Source organism: Acipenser ruthenus, chromosome 40 (assembly GCF_902713425.1).
Source record: "Acipenser ruthenus chromosome 40, fAciRut3.2 maternal haplotype, whole genome shotgun sequence".
Taxonomy (NCBI): Eukaryota; Metazoa; Chordata; class Actinopteri; order Acipenseriformes; family Acipenseridae; genus Acipenser; species Acipenser ruthenus.
The window spans coordinates 2,836,344-2,852,490 of NC_081228.1; the positions used below are offsets into that span (position 1 = coordinate 2,836,344).

Consider the following 16,147-nt stretch of genomic DNA (forward strand, 5'->3'; position numbering starts at 1 on the left):
GCACAGTGATCACGCTAGCTTTATTAAATTAACAAATAATAAGATCATCACATGACAGATACAGTAGCAGAGTCCCGGGACCCCGTCACAAAACCACTGCAGTCCAGTCCAGTTACCCACCCCCAGACCCCAGACAGCAGGAGGGTATCGTCAAAGAATTCACAATTCAGGAACTGATACAGTGTACATAGACTGCTGTGCTGAAGGCAAACCTCATCGACTCACCTGAGCTGGATTCAGAGTTGAATTAACTGGCTATGGTGAGCTCATTTTCATGCTGTATAACACATAAAGCAACTGTCTGTTGACGTGAGGTTTACTGCCCTACTGCGTAATAAGTGTAGTCTGCAATCTAAGACAATATGTACGTTAGCATCCTACAGTCAGATATAGGGAACAGTTGTAAAAACACTGGATGAAGATCATTCTAAACCACTCAGAGCTACTGCAGTATCATTACATTGTGGTGCTGCACACTGCACAATAGTGTGCGAGTGATGCCCTAACAAAAGAGATCCTGGCTTCATTGCTCTGGGCGTTGATGGTAAAGAGACGGGGGGTGGATGGATGGCTGTCTGGCGGGGGGCGGGGGGTGGGGTGTCGATCGCTTCCCCTGTGAGAGGTTCAGTCCTGTAACTTCAAAGTTTGTGGGTCCATCCGGTCTGTCTGCAGTGTGTAGTGTGAGAGTTTTGTGTTTGATTACAGTGATAGTCTCTGTAGTGTGGAGGTGCCTCCCGCTCCTCCCTCTCCCTCTCTCAGGTCTCCTCCGGTGCTGTTATACCTTGGTGGTCTGGGTGTGGACCAGCAGCCACCCTGCTAGCTGACAGAGCACCAGCATGAAGGGGAGGGACTGGGGCTGGCTGGACGAGCTGGAGGCTGCGAGGGACACAGAAATGAAGACAGTTAACAGAACCATCAGGACAGATCAGTCAAGTGTTTATGCCAAATCACAGCAGTTGCACGAGGCTGCATGCAGTTCAGCATCACTGTCATTACATTGTAAGCACGTGTTACATCACTACTGTTATTTTTCTGAATGCACCTCGACAGCTCTTGCCATCCCTTTGCAGTGTCCCGGTGATGCAGCTGCAGACGGGGCCCGTGAATGTACTCGTGCAAATCTGCTCACAACCCCCGTTGTTATCCTCGCACCAGTCCAACTCTGAACAAAAGGAGAAGCCAAGAACAAGGTCACTACAGAAAGAAAGAAAGAAAGAAAGAAAGAAAGAAAGAAAGAAAGAAAGGAAGATTGCAATGAGAATGAATGACCGAATGGGTTCTACCTTTCCTCCTGATGGGCCCCACGGACAGGATCTGCTCCCTGTGCTGGTTCTCGGAATCGGAGTACATCCTGGTGCTGTGAGGGCAGTTCTAGAGGCATTCAACAGTGTTACTGTACAGCAAGAACCCACACACAGCCAAAAGCAACACCATACTACGACTATGCGTAATTCAATTAACCAGTGATTCTACTAAGAAATTATTGTTATTGTAATGTGGAGGACAAAGGCCAGCCCGGCAGGTGTCAGCCTGAGCTCACTGGGCACCTGGCCTCCCTAACCCACTGGAGCCCCAAAGGCCAATGCAACGCTCCCTGCATAATCCCAAGCAAAGACCGGTGACTTTGCACAGCCAGGAAACCTGTGCTCTGACTGTATGACTCCCCCTGCACACCACACAGCCAGGACGTGAACCTGCGCTCCCCTGACTGTATGACTCCCCCTGCACACCACACAGCCAGGACGTGAACCTGCGCTCCCCTGACTGTATGACTCCCCCTGCACACCACACAGCCAGGACGTGAACCTGCGCTCCCCTGACTGTATGACTCCCCCTGCACACCACACAGCCAGGACGTGAACCTGCGCTCCCCTGACTGTATGACTCCCCCTGCACACCACACAGCCAGGACGTGAACCTGCGCTCCCCTGACTGTATGACTCTCCCTGCACACCACGCGGCCGTGCTTTTCCCAGGAGATCCACTCCGGGGCAGTTTTAGCTGCGTTCTGTTGCTGCTGCCCTCACCACTTTGCAGCCGTAGCGCTCGGAGTCGCAGAGGGAGACGTCGCAGTGCAGGTGCACCTCGTCGTAGTCCCCGATGAACTTGAAGACGGTGACGTGGAAGCGGCAGGTGAGAGACATACCATTCTCCGCCATCCCAATCGTGTTGTCCTTGATGTTGGGGCAGCTGGAGAGGGAGAGGGGGAGTGTGAGAGTGAGAGTGTGGCGTATTCAGCCTGGTTATACTCACACTCTCTTTATGATGATGTATCTCGCTGCGGTCCTGGGACAGTAGGGATGGAAATAAGACTCCTATTGCACAGCAGTTTCACCCATTCCAGGTTTTAATACAAGCTTGATTAGCCACAGTGTGCGTAGGTAACAAGCTCACTTGTATCTTATTAAACTCATAGTAAAACCAGGAATGGATCAGACTGCTATGCAGTGGGAGTCTTCTCTTCACCCCTGGTGAGAGAGAGTGTGTGTGTGTGTGTGAGAGAGTGTGTGCTGTTTCCCTCCGGTCCGACTCACCCCCTCTCTATGAAGATGTATCTCAGCCGGTCGCTGCTGTCCCGGGACGGCGTGGCCCAGCACATATTGACGATGAGGATGAGCTGGCGCTGGTCGGCCCCCTCCACGAAGACCCCCACGTACAGGATGTCCCGCGTGGTCAGCACCACCTCCCCCTCGCGGTAGGGCAGCCGGTACGAGGAGTTTTTGTACAGCGCCATCTTGGTGATGAAGCTGCCCTCTTGAGTGGGGAGGGTCAGGTTGATCACGCTGCGGGAGACAGGACAGGAGGGGGCGAGCGTTAGGCTCTTCGAGGTATTAACTGACCCTCTATCGGTAAAACCCACTATCATCTCAACTTCAATCGTACAGACACCTCTGCCCAAGATGACACATCTTCTAATGATAAGAGGCACCCTACACACGCCGTATTCATGGGGCAGGTTATACAGTCTAGCTGCAGAGCTGCATGTTCTGTCCAGTGCCCTCTGAATGAGGTGTCCGCAGTGTTGATACCTCAGCATGGGCTTGACCATGGTCTCCAGGGAGATCTTGATGTCCAGCTCGTAGGCACACGCGAACTCCACGTTGATGGTTTTGTCCCTCGTGATGACGCTGCCTGTGTTGTTGATGCTCTCGATCCACACCGTGTTCTTGTACATGATGTGAGTGCCGTTGGACTGGGGAGGAAAGCAAAGCACACTAAGGCAGTGCGTGGGGAAGGCACACCTGCGTCATCAACGCAGTACAGAAGGCAGGTCCTGAGGATAGGACCCCAGTCTATAAGGTTCAGGGACCAATGCTATGTGCATTGAGGCTGGTTGTTGAATACCATATGATCTCCACGCACACTAGGACAGTTTGGGACAGTTCAGGGTTTTCATCTCACACCCCAGTGCATTCTGGGAAGTCCTGCTGTGAAAGGTCCCTGAGACAGATAAAAGGTACCAGAATGCATTGCGATGTGAGTTGAAAACTGTTCCCAGCTGTCCTAGTGCACATTGAGTCACATGGTACGATCAGTTAATGAACTTGGGCGAGCTGGTGCTGGGGGCTCTGCAGGGCACAGCGCTCGGCTGACTGCTGTGCCTCTGACCTGCACGATGGAGCCGCAGTGACCCTTGGTGTTGTTGATCTGGAAGGAGATGAAGTCTTCTCCCTCGATGCTGCTGCACTGGTGGTCATTGATGCGCACGTCCTCCCTCTCGAAGCCCAGCTGGAACAGCTTGCACTTGGAGATGAACACCTCCATCTGAGAGTGCTTACAGGTGACCTCCGCCTGGATGAGGTCATCCTCGCCTGCAACACAGAGTCAGCACCCCAGTGAGCTCAGAGACATGACATCACCCCCACACACAGGACCGGGCCAAACGACAACCTCACACACACCTTAACCGCTATGCAAAAAGCATACAGTAGTAAAGTCAATCAATCAGTCTTCATTTCTTATACAGTATAGAGCCTTCCCAGACGATACGCCTCAAAGCGCTTTACAGAACAGCATACAAAACTATTTTGAGAAATAATTAAGCCTTCAAAATGGTAAAATTGTGATTTTAAAAAGGCAGCGACAAAATTCACATCGTTCATAAAAACGAAATAGTATAAAAGAGCAGCGAAGGGGTAATAAAGCATGGCAGAAGCATAGCAAAGCATTGTTATTTCTTGCTTTTTAACCCCGCTGCATCTGTATTCCGAAACTGCTCTGCAAACAGCCCTCCAGACCGTTCCCACAGCCCTGGAGTCCACCTCACCGTTCCCACTGTCCTGCAGCTCCGGGCAGCCGCACAGGTCCCCTCCATTGTCCTGTTCGCAGGTGTTGTTGCTGCACACCTCCCCAATGCAGGGGTCGTAGATCCATTCTGCTAAAGAGAGACACGCCCACACACACCTGATTAACTCTTTCATCAGCAGAGCGCTCCCGTTCACAACCGCCTCCTACTGCATTAGGTTTCACGCATATAAATGATGAAACCAATATATATATATATATTGGTGTATGTAGACGGCCGGCCCTCTCCCCTTACAGCAGTTCTCCTGGATGATCCACTTGGTGCTGAGCGTCCCGAAGGAGCGGCAGGCCTCAGCGTAGGCAGCCAGCGAGCCGCACACCTGCACCTTGCGCTCGTTGTAGCAGCCGTCCAGGTAGCAGGACTCGTAGAAGGGCACGGGGTCCAGCAGGCCGTGGCAGGGCTGGAAGAAGCCCTTCATGCGAGTCAGCTTCAGGCAGTGCTCGTCCCCCTGCAGCCTCCCGATCTGAGTGTTATCACACGTCTGAGCCAGAGAAACGTACTGCATCTCGTCACAGCTAGGGGGCAGTAACGCACACACAGAACATACACACACACACACACAGTACACACAGAACACAGAACAGACACACACACACACGCACGCACACACACACACACACACACACACAGCAGGTTAGTATCGGGGGTTCAAGAGAACGGTTCCATCCATTGCATCTATATCTGCAAGTCTACATGTATATCTGTTTAACCCTTCCAACATTCATTTAACTGTTTCTCTCGGTACCCAGTTTGTGTCTTTCTCTGCAGCTCTGTGCTGTCAATCGATCTATTTATCTGACTTTCCATCAGTTTGAGTCTGAATACTGTATCAATATTTTCATAAATGATTAAGAAACACACGCTGTAAACTGCTAATGCACGGGAATGCACAGGAGAGTGTACAGACCTCTGCACAGGAGAGTGTACAGACCTCTGCACAGGAGAGTGTACAGACCTCTGCACAGGTGAGTGTACAGACCTCTGCACAGGAGAGTGTACAGACCTCTGCACAGGAGAGTGTACAGACCTCTGCACAGGAGAGTGTACAGACCTCTGCACAGGAGAGTGTACAGACCTCTGCACAGGAGAGTGTACAGACCTCTGCACAGGAGAGTGTACAGACCTCTGCACAGGAGAGTGTACAGACCTCTGCACAGGAGAGTGTACAGACCTCTGCACAGGAGAGTGTACAGACCTCTGCACAGGAGAGTGTACAGACCTCTACACAGGAGAGTGTACAGACCTCTGCACAGGTGAGTGTACAGACCTCTACACAGGTGAGTGTACAGACCTCTACACAGGTGAGTGTACAGACCTCTACACAGGAGAGTGTACAGACCTCTGCACAGGTGTGTGCACAGTACCTGTTCTGCATGCCGTTGGTCTTCCAGCTCTGCGCGAGCTCCAGGCTGCTGACGGCCGGCTTGCCCCGGGAGGTGATGTAGTCGTCGGTCGGATCCCCGTTGTAGTTCCCACAGAGCCCGCACACCTTGTTCTGCAGCCGCTCCCCCATGGTGATGCGCAGCACGTTGAAGCGGTTGTAGTGGATCTGGATGTCCTGGATGGTGTCGATGACCAGGAAGCCCTCGGAGCTGGAGACCCTGGTCTGGAGCCCCGTCACGAAGGGGACCGACACAGGGGTCCCGTTCACCTGCCAGAGCCAGCAGCGTCAGCATCTCCCTGCTTATCACTTTACACTAGATATCTCTTACTGCACCACTGCATGTGAGATTACAGTGTAACTGCACTGGAAATCCTGATGTGTAAATACAGTGCGATTCAAGAAGAGACTAGCTACTCCGCCATGGCGAGTGTTAGCATGCTATTACAATGTAATTGCAGTGTAGTTGGGAAACTTAATGGAAAGTGTTATTACTATTATTATTATTATCATTATTACTATCAGTAACAGTTGTACTGTTAATCAGGTTTCATAAACATTCTCTTAGTTAAACAGTGCTGAGAATATACTTCTAATCTTGCCACTGCTCCCCGTCGGGGTCATTGACGGCTGCTGAGGGGTGTTTAGACACTGCAGCTGAACTCTATGGAGGCTCCTGGCTTTATAACAGAATAGAACAGGGGGAGGTCCTCAAGCTCTTAACTGTGTCTATTAAGGGTGGAGTGGGAGAGTCTGGTCGTGCAGTACAGTGCGCACCTTGACTGTGTTCCCAGAGATGAGGATCTTCTCCTCGTTGATGTACAGATAGGCGTGGGAGATGACAGTCAGGTTGGGGTAGGACCACTTGTCGAAGTTGGCGATGAGCTGGAAGGAGAGCTCGGGCAGCTTGTGACAGATGGTGGAGAGGATGAAGGAGCAGGCGGCAGGAAAGCGCAGGAAGGCCCCGTCGAAGGTGCGGAACACCCCCCCTCCCGAGGCGATGCAGTGCTGGCTGCGTCTGCTGAAGCAGCCCCGCACCCCGTTTCTCAGGGCGCACTCCTCCTCCGACTTGCAGCGCCGCGGGTCACACTGGATCAGGTTGCGGCCGATGCACTGGCAGCGCTTGGAGCAGTCGCTGTTCCAGAATAGCTGCTTGGGCTGGGGGAGAAGAGAGAGAAGAGAGGGAGAGGAGAGGGGAGCGAGAGGGGAGAGAGGGGAGAGGAGAGAGGAGAGATGAGAGAGGAGTGAGAGGGGAGAGGGGAGCGAGAGGGGACAGAGAGTGGACAGGTGGTGGAGAAGGGTTGAAAGAGACAGCAGAACTCATCAAACCGCTTAATGTCTGGTGCCTAACACCTGTTTCCTGATAGATTAAAATAAGTCGCATAGGTATGGACCTACCTGTTCCACACCCTTGTTAAAGAAGCCATGGACTTTAAGCTTTCTTGAACCCATTAAAACAGACTTCAGAGAGTTCACGCTGGCTGAACAGGGCCTTCACAAACCCTTATTTAAATGTGCAGTAAGGAGCGCACGCACTCCAGCCCCCTCCTCCCTTCCGGAGCATGCTTGTTTACCCTGTGCTCTCACCTCGTAGTACTTGCCGTCGGTGTAGCAGCCGCAGTTCTGAGACAGGATGCAGCTGTTGCCATTGATGACGAAGCCCTCGTCACACTGACAGCCCTCCATGCAGTAGTGATTACAGTCCCTGCTCCCACGGGCCGGGGCACACTGAGGCTGGCACACCGACATGCAGCTCTCATAGTGACTGTTTGAAGGGCAGGTCAGGGCTGTGAGGCACAGAGGAGGGAAGGGGGTCACACAGACACACAGACAGACAGACAGACAGGAGACAGCAACTGCAGGTTGTATATGAACTCTTTCCCAGCTTACAGAATGATTACCCTTACTAACTAATTGAACTGAAACAGTGGCAATGTCTTTCCTAAACCTGTCTACAGCTGTGGCCAAAAGTTTTGCATCACCTAGAATTTTAGGAACGAGACATAATTAAAAAAAAAAAAAAAAAAAAAAAAAATATATATATATATATATATATATATATATATATATATATAGACAGACAGGCAGGCAGACACACAGACAGACAGATGGACACACAGACAGACAGGCAGACAGACACACAGACAGACAGGCAGGCAGGCAGGCAGGCAGACACACACACAGACACACACACAGACAGACACACAGCAACACACACACACACACACACAGACAGACAGACACACAGACACACACACAGACACACACACAGACAGGCAGGCAGACACACACACACACACACACATACACACACACACACACACACACACACACACACACACACACACACAGACAGACACACAGACACACACACAGACACACACACAGACAGGCAGGCAGACACACACACAGACAGACAGACAGACAGGCTCACCGCAGGGTGTGGCGTTCCTCCAGCCAGTGACAGGGATGCCTTGTGTCTGGCAGGTGCTGGCGTAGATCTGCAGCCAGTTACACACCGTGGTCATGGCACCCTGGTCCACGCAGGCATCCTGCATGCAGCTCTGGTAGAAATAGGCAGGCGCCACCTTGCTGTGACAGCGGGCAAAGTCACCTGCGCGGTCCGGGATCAAATCACAGAGCCGCAGCGCCTGGGCCCCCGGGCCCCCGTTCTTATTCTTCCTGTTGAGATTGTCCCCTGCACCATTGTTGTCCCCCGCCCCGTTATTATTAATGTTGCTCTCCCCAGCCGCCTCCTCGCTACCCCCACAGCGAGGGCAGGCGCCCCCGCACCCCACCCTGCAGAATGTGTCCCGCTCCGCCCAGGCCATGCCCAACTCGTTGGGGGTGATGGCGGGGGGGCCTGGGGGCAGACCCACGCACAGTCCGCAGGTGGAGTTGTAGAGGTCCCGTGGCAGACTTAGGGATAGGAAGGTCTTCCAGTCGAAGACCACCTTGAGGCCGAAGTCCGTCTCCACCACCAGGTGCAGCCCGAAGGTGAAGATGTTCACCTTCCCCGGGCCCAGCTTCAGAGGCAGGTACAGGCGCTCCTTGTTCACCTGCAGGGGTGAGGGAGAAACAGACCGTCACATTCAGAAAGTGCTAGCAGTGGAGATTAGTTGGTGGCCAAGATGCATTGTGCAGGGCTTTTGCTTGAGTGTGTAATAAAGATAGTATTGTGTGTAAAAAATTACCATGATAAGCCAAACATTATGAGACAGACAGACAGACAGACAGACAGACAGACAGACAGACAGACAGCTTGCCGCACCGTGACTGTGTGCTTGTAATTCCTGGACACCGATATCTCGTAGCTGTACACCTCCAACATAAACTCTTTGACCCAGGTGGCCTGGCCAGTATCCCGATCCTCGCTCCGCACTGACAGTCGAAACTGGGGCAGGCTTTCCCCCTCTGCCCCCTCCCTCTCCGCCCCGCTCACAGCCCCCCCGCACTGCGTCGTTGCCAGGTGAAGCGTGCAGCTGCTCTGGAGGTCAAAGGGCTCGCTGACGAAGGGCAGGAAGTGGCCGTAACCCGCGGCGATGCACACCGCGTCACTGCGCGGCTGGCAGAAGTAGAGCCCGCTGTCCTCCAGGCAGTACTCCTCCAGCCTGCAGGGGGCGCTCTCACAGTAGACGGTGTTGTCGGTACCATTGCAGTAGCACTGCTCCAGGCACTCCCAGTCCACCCAGAAGGTCTCGTTGGTGGCCAGCTGGCGCCCGGCGGACTGGCAGCCGCAGTCACTCTTAGGGATGCACTGACCCTCCTTCAGGGCAAAGCCTTCGTCACACTGGCAGCCCTCAGAACAGGGCAGCGGGCACTCGCCCACAGGCTCCAGGCTGGTGCAGGTGGCTGGGCAGGCGCTGGTACACTCCTCGAAGTGACTGTTTTCAGGACACGGGAGAGCTGCGGGCAGAGCAGGAGAGAGCAGGAGAGAGGATGGGCATTGCACATCACTAGCACGTTGTTCAGGTAAAGATTGCATTGGGAGCTAGACAGACAGCATTGACTGAACCTAGAAAGTAAACAGAGTCACTAAAAAACCACTGCATATATCATCTCTAACTGTTAAACACTCCGCAGGGCGACATTTTTAAACACTAAAAAGGAATAGGTTCAACGACAAACGTTGAAGACAAAGAGAAAGGCTTTGAGTCGAAACGTTTGAGTCATTGAAGCTTCTAAAACACCCACTGCACAGACCGACCAACGGACAGACGGGAGGGTACATACGGCAGCCGGTGGCGCTCCTCCAGGGCTCCAGTGTGATCTGAGCGTCCTGGCAAGCGGAGGCGTAGTCCTGCAGGGAGGAGCAGAGGGCTGAGCGGTTCCCGCTGCGCACACACATGTTGTACAGGCAGTTCCGGAAGAAGGGCGAGGGGTTGACGGCTGCGTGGCAGCCCAGGAAGGAGCTGTTGGTTGGGTCGTTGATGTTGCCGCACAGCCAGGAGCTCTGGTACAGTCGCAGGTCCACGCACATGCGGTACAGATCGTCGCAGTCCCCGTTGCAGGTGAGGTCGTCGGCGATGGCCCTCCAGCTGTCCGTGAACAGCTCCCCGCTGTCGGTCAGCTTGCCGCTGGGCAGCCGCAGCTCATCCGTGGCGTTGCCGTTGAAGAAGCCGCAGAGACCACAGGTGGAGTTGTAGAAGGCGGTGGACAGCGTAATGTTGAGCAGCCCCTGACGCGAGTAGCTCACCTTCATCAGCCCAGTGGACTCCAGCACTGTCACGTTGCCTGGAGCGCGGTAGATCAGGAGAGAATCTCGGGGGTGCACGTAGGGCAGAGGGACCAGGTCTCCATTCACCTGCACAGAGAGAAGAAAACAGAACCTCAAAAACATCATGGAACATTCTAAAGATAACTACAAAGAAGATCTGTTAAAGAAAACTCTGTTAAAGAATTGCACTGTTTTGTGTTTCTATTAAAACTATGAAGTCATTTTGACTTTATAAAATAATAATTGCAAAGAGAAAAAGGATGACTATTATTATTATTATTATTATTATTATTATTATTATTATTATTATTATTATTATTATTATTATTAAATAGTATTCTACATAGATGACTAATGATTGCTAGTTGTAAGTAGGTTTAATAGTGAGTGGATGTTCAAATGTTTGCCACGAATCTAGCAGGATTAGCGGGGATGTCTGCTTGGTCTCTCACCTTGACCTTCTCAAAGTCGGAGCCTCCCAGCTGCACCTCTTGTCCAGCCAGCCTCACAATGACAGGCTTGAGCCAAGAGGGGCCCTTGTTCATCATCTTGCGGCCGATCTTGACCTCCACGGAGGTCAGGTTGTGCGCTCCGGGGCCGCACAGCTTCAGCAGGTAGTAGGAGTTCTCATCTGGGAAGGAGAGGGCTGCCCCATCGAAGGTGGACAGAATCTGGGTCTGAGCCAGCACACACACTCCCTCACGCCTGAGATAGCAGCCCAGCGGCCCGTACTGCGCAGAGCACACCTCCCCCTCAGCGCAGGAGTCGTTGAAGCAGGACAGGGCGCCCTCCTCCCCGCACACGCAGCGGCGCGTGCAGTCCCGACCGGTCCAGAAGGACTCGTTGCGGGGGTAGTAGAGCCCGCCCTGCTCGCAGCCGCAGTCCTCCAGTCTCACGCACTGATTCCCACTCAGAACGTAGCCCTCGGCGCATTCACAGCCCTCCGTGCAGGGGTGAGCGCAGTACAGGTGGGAGGTGAGGTCCGAGCAGGAACGGGGGCAGCTGCTGGTACACACCTGGTAGTGGCTGGACTCCGGGCAGGACAGAGCTAGAGAGGGAGGGGGGAGCACAACCCTGTTAGTGACTCGATGCACACACACCCTCGAGTGAGCACTAGAGCTCAAGTGTGACTCATGAATAGGTCTCTCGTATATTCTGCCAACAGAAAGCATGCAACACAGCTTCTGTAAAGCTGTACAAATTAGCAAAAAAAAAAGATGAACAATCTGTAAAAATAAATAGTTTCATGAGCCTTTCTCTGCTCTGAAGAGGCGTATCCATTTTCATCCCTTCTCCTGTTTTACCTGTTTTTTATTACCGCTATGTTGCAGCAGTTGAAATTTGTTTTATTTTGCTTTGCTTTGCCTGAGGTGTAGTTTCCTGCAGTCACCACACGAGGGCAGCAAACCCCATGAAGTGCCCTGGGGTGCGTCAGGCTTCAGACAGTGGCTGTGTGTACACTCTTCCACCACGTGAATAATCAAACCCATTTCCATTAATGCCCTACTCAAAACGGGTCTTTTAAAGTCAATCTGCACACCTGGGATGTTATTACATGATCCTGACACGTTTAAACACTTTTGACTTGCTATTACAGGAAAGGGTGACCAAGCACAGACTCACCGCAGAAGGTGCGTGACCTCCAGGCGCGGATGGTGACCCCCAGGGCCTGGCAGGCGACAGCGTAGGCCTGGATCGCCTGGCACAGCGTGGTGATGTTGTCGCGGTTGCTGCACATGTCGTAGACGCAGCTGTAGACGAATGCGGTGGGGTCGACCACAGCCCGGCAGTCCCGGAAGGGCCCGTCTGTCTTGTTGATGAGGCCGCAGTAGTCAGGGCGGATGTAGAAGGCCTCGGTGGCCGGGTCACACAGGCTGCAGTTCTCCGCGCAGCCGTCCGTGCAGCGCCAGTCTGTGTCGTCCACCTGCCAGCCCCCTCCCAGCTGCGCCACGCTCTCCGCCAGCGTGCCATCGGGCAGCGAGGGGTCGTCGCCTGGGTCGTCGTTGTAGTTGCCGCACAGCCCGCAGGTGTTGTTGAAGTAGGAGCTGGGCAGAGAGATGGAGGCGTAGTGCTGCCCGTCGTAGGTGACCAGCAGCCCGAAGTCCGTCTCCACGGCGACCGCCAACCCGCTCTGGTAGATCCTCACGGCCCCCAGCTGCAGCTGCACGGGCAGGGTGTTCAGCAGCCCGTCCACCTGGGGGGGGGGATGCAGGGAGACCCGCTTTTAAAAGTGCAAGCTCTTGTTTTGTAATTACATGGCAGGTAGGAGACACAGCCCTTCTAAAAGATCACCGTGGTATTTTTTGCACAGTATTTCTGCAGTTTTACCAGACTTTTCTCCTGGTTATACTTTGCATTTACCATAGTTTACCCTGGGTTGCCATGTTTATTGATATGCTTTTACAAGACCTCGCTATTATTTACAAGCCTCAGCTATATGAAAAAAACTACCATGTAGTTTTTTTCATATAGTCTCAATCTTATAACTCTAGGTGATGCAAAATTTTGTAGCCAGAGCTGTAGATGGATTCAGGGTTCCACTGCATTCATAGGATGCTTAATAAGATCTTACCAGATCTTTACCATGCTTTCACTTTGCTTACACTTACACTTTACTATGCTTATACTATGGTAAACCTTTATAAGGGAGGGATTGTTTGTGGCTTGGCTGTCTCACCTGCACCTGTCCCGGGCTGCCCTTGAGGAGGGTGATGTGGTGGCTGTAGACCTCGACTCGGACATCGTGCAGCCAGGACACAGATGTTCCCACACGGTTCTCGTTCTTGGCCTCCACGCTGAAGTAGGGCTGGCCAGGGGTGTCGAAGCAGGGCCGGGCCAGCAGGTAGGTGCAGGTTCCCTGGAAGTGGTAGAGGAAGCCGTCGAAGGTGTGGTAGTGGGGGTCTCCGAAGACCACGCAGGTGCTGGTGCGGGTGGGCTGGCAGCTGTAGGCCCCTTCAGTCAGGTCGCAGGTCTCCAGCTGTCCGCACGTCTGCTCCCGGCACACAATCTCGTTCTCCAGATCCATGCAGCGGCACTTCTGAGTGCAGCGGTCTGAGAGCCAGAACACCTCGCCGCGGCGGTAGAAACGCCCTGAAAAAAAACATACACGGGGATTACAGGGAAGAGTCTTAAACCTGAAATCTAAAACAGCCCTGCACAAAAGCACATGCGCTTAACATGTGGTGTTGTCAGCCTCTGGCCAGCCCAGTCATTGTAAATGAGAATTTGATCTCAATATTGACTCACCTGGAACAATAAAGGTTTTGACTGATTGATTGATTGATTGATTGATTGATTGATTGACTGATTGATCCCCCCCCCCCCTCCCCGATCGCATGCGTCGATTTGTGCAAATATACAGTAATCAAGTACAGTATTCCACATTCATTGGGAATCATGTAGTGTCTGTGCGGGTCTGTAGAAGAGTTCTGCGCACCGTTCAGACTGCAGCCGTTGGCAGGGTCGATCTGCTCCCCGTCGATCCTGAAGAGCCAGCGGCCCGGCTGGTTCACGTTGGTGGTCAGCTCGATGTTGACGATCTCGTTGGAGCGCGAGCCCGGCAGGTTGAAGAAGTGATTGACGTCCCCGCCGTTGAAACCTGACTGGAGAAGAAAGATGGGGGCGGGGGGGGGGGGGGGGGGGTCACGGAGGGGTCAGGAGAGACTTGGCATGCCCTGAGTCTTCACATCTCCCTTGGACCTAACACCCAGGCCTCAGTCACTCAGTCTTTTCCTCACTTCTCTTTCCCTTTCCCGATTCCTTTCTCTCCCTCCCTCCCCATCCTCACCAACATCGATGAACTCTACCGTCCTGCACTGTGGGTAGCTGTGTGTCCGTCACTCCCCCCCCACCCTCACCAGTACTGATGATCTCTCCTCTCTCCCCTCTTTCCTTGATCTGTGGGTACCTGTGAGTACGTCAGTCCCCCCCACCCTCACCAGTACTGATGATCTCTCCTCTCTCCCCTCTTCTCTTGCTCTGGGGGTACCTGTGCTGCAGTGCCCCCGAGTCCAGTGAGGGGGTCGCCCCCGCTGGCAGTGCCGGTGGTCCAGGAGATATCCCCGTAGTTGAACATGGCAAAGAAGGCGGTCCCGTTTGAGATCAGCACAGCCTGAAAGGTGTTCACCTGCAGCAGGAGACAAAGCAGGCCGCTCACTGCACTGCACAGCCTTCAAACCGCTTCACACCGTGAAAGAACAGATACCCCACACTGTCATTCTGCATTCAATTCTACAGCTGTGGCCAAAAGTTTTGCATCACCCTATAGAATAAACTCATCTCGCTTCATAAACCTGCTGTATAATGTTACGTTAACATACTGAATTACATACCGCTTTGTAGTTTTCCATATACTTAAAACTGAAACAAATTGAAAGATGTGACATTTCTAAATCTAAGATGAAATACTGTATTATTATTATGGCTTCCGACAGACTTTTTGCGATATCATTTTGTAGTTTCTTTATCTAAATTATGTTAGTTTTTTTCATATAGTCTCAATCTTATAACTCTAGGTGATGCAAAACTTTGTAGCCAGAGCTGTAGATGGATTCAGGGTTCCACTGCATTCATAGGATGCTTAATAAGATCTTCAGGCATAGCGAAGGGTCTAGCACACAGTAGAATTGGTGCAATACATGACAATGCAGTTACCGGCGTGCTCTGGCTGCCCCCATAGAAGGTGACCCGGTGCCAGGTGGCGATGAAGACCCAGCTGGCGCTGAAGGAGTTCTTGTAGTACCTCCGGATGTCGAGCGTCGCCCTCTGCAGGATGTCAGGGTCGGTGCTCTCGCGGTAGTACACGTCGCCGCGGATCCCGTTGTGCACGTCCGCCCAGAAGGGGGCGATGAAGGAGCGGCTGTCTGTCAGGGGGAATGCCTCGGGGGTGAACTGGCTCACCTGCACGTTGAACGAGATCACGCCGTTGTTGTTCACCTGTATCGGGACAGTGAGAGATTGCAACATTGCAACGCAGAGTTCTGCTGTTCTTCATCTTCCTCGAACTGGGTCTGCCGCACCCCCCTGATATACCCCCTTAATAACATAGTAAAGAGATACATCTGTTATCATTCTCAATCAGACTTTCTTACACACCCTTCTGCAAAATATTCACTGCAACTGACGGAGCAGGTATACAACAGTGAAAACAAGCATGGTTTGCTTGTAATGTGGTTGCTTCACCACTCCCTGAAACCTTAAAACAGCAGAGTGGTATAAAACCTGCAAATGGGTGACGGGACTTACGAAGATGGAGCGGTAAGGCATGTTGAAGAAGATGAACTGGATGAGCAGGGGGACTTCTACAGAGCTCCCGTCATCCATCTTAGGGGTCTCAGAGTCTCTGAACGCCAAACCAAAGGGGTACAGGATATCAAGGGACAGGACTGCAGAGAGGGAGAGAGGACAAAGCATCAGGATATCAAGGGACAGGACTGCAGAGAGGGAGAGAGGACAAAGCATCAGGATATCAAGGGACAGGACTGCAGAGGACAAAGCATCAGGATATCAAGGGACAGGACTGCAGAGAGGACAAAGCATCAGGATATCAAGGGACAGGACTGCAGAGAGGGAGAGAGGACAAAGCATATTGTTTGGAGAGGTGGAGAAAACATCAGAACTTGCTGCTGAATATGTACTCTAGCAGCCTGTCACAACCTACACTTCCTGTTTGTACATTTCTTACTGTGCTGTAATTCAGTGTCACAAAATCATAAACAGCATAACTAATAACATTTGTACAAGT

The 16,147-nt window shown here is 52.6% G+C and overlaps 1 protein-coding gene across 1 annotated transcript; it reads right to left on the minus strand.

Moving 5' to 3' along the window:
- Positions 1-2: 2 nt before the first annotated feature.
- Positions 3-15,820, minus strand: LOC131708068 (alpha-tectorin-like). The gene is made up of 22 exons (XM_059010034.1): positions 15,649-15,820; positions 15,058-15,339; positions 14,393-14,530; positions 13,841-14,006; positions 13,082-13,494; positions 12,028-12,598; positions 10,857-11,452; positions 9,921-10,491; positions 8,959-9,593; positions 8,122-8,746; positions 7,275-7,474; positions 6,465-6,845; positions 5,671-5,957; positions 4,541-4,821; positions 4,268-4,378; positions 3,610-3,812; positions 3,030-3,193; positions 2,535-2,783; positions 2,028-2,190; positions 1,284-1,371; positions 1,043-1,162; positions 3-876 (listed from the first exon to the last, which is right to left on the minus strand). The coding sequence occupies exons 1-22, from the start codon at positions 15,814-15,816 to the stop codon at positions 776-778; spliced, it is 6,513 nt and encodes a 2,170-aa protein (XP_058866017.1). The 5' UTR covers positions 15,817-15,820; the 3' UTR covers positions 3-775.
- Between the last annotated feature and the right edge of the window lie 327 nt (positions 15,821-16,147).

What these genes read in the sequence shown, in the direction of transcription:
- LOC131708068 (XM_059010034.1), bottom strand. Translation starts at nt 15,816, where the DNA reads ATGCTTTGTCCTCTCTCCCTCTCTGCAGTCCTGTCCCTTGATATCCTG. An exon ending in GAGGTCACGCACCTTCTGCG is followed by an intron (nt 11,453 to 12,027) that starts GTGAGTCTGTGC and finishes CTCCCTCTCTAG; the next exon opens with CTCTGTCCTGCCCGGAGTCC. An exon ending in TCTCTGGGAACACAGTCAAG is followed by an intron (nt 5,958 to 6,464) that starts GTGCGCACTGTA and finishes TGGCTCTGGCAG; the next exon opens with GTGAACGGGACCCCTGTGTC.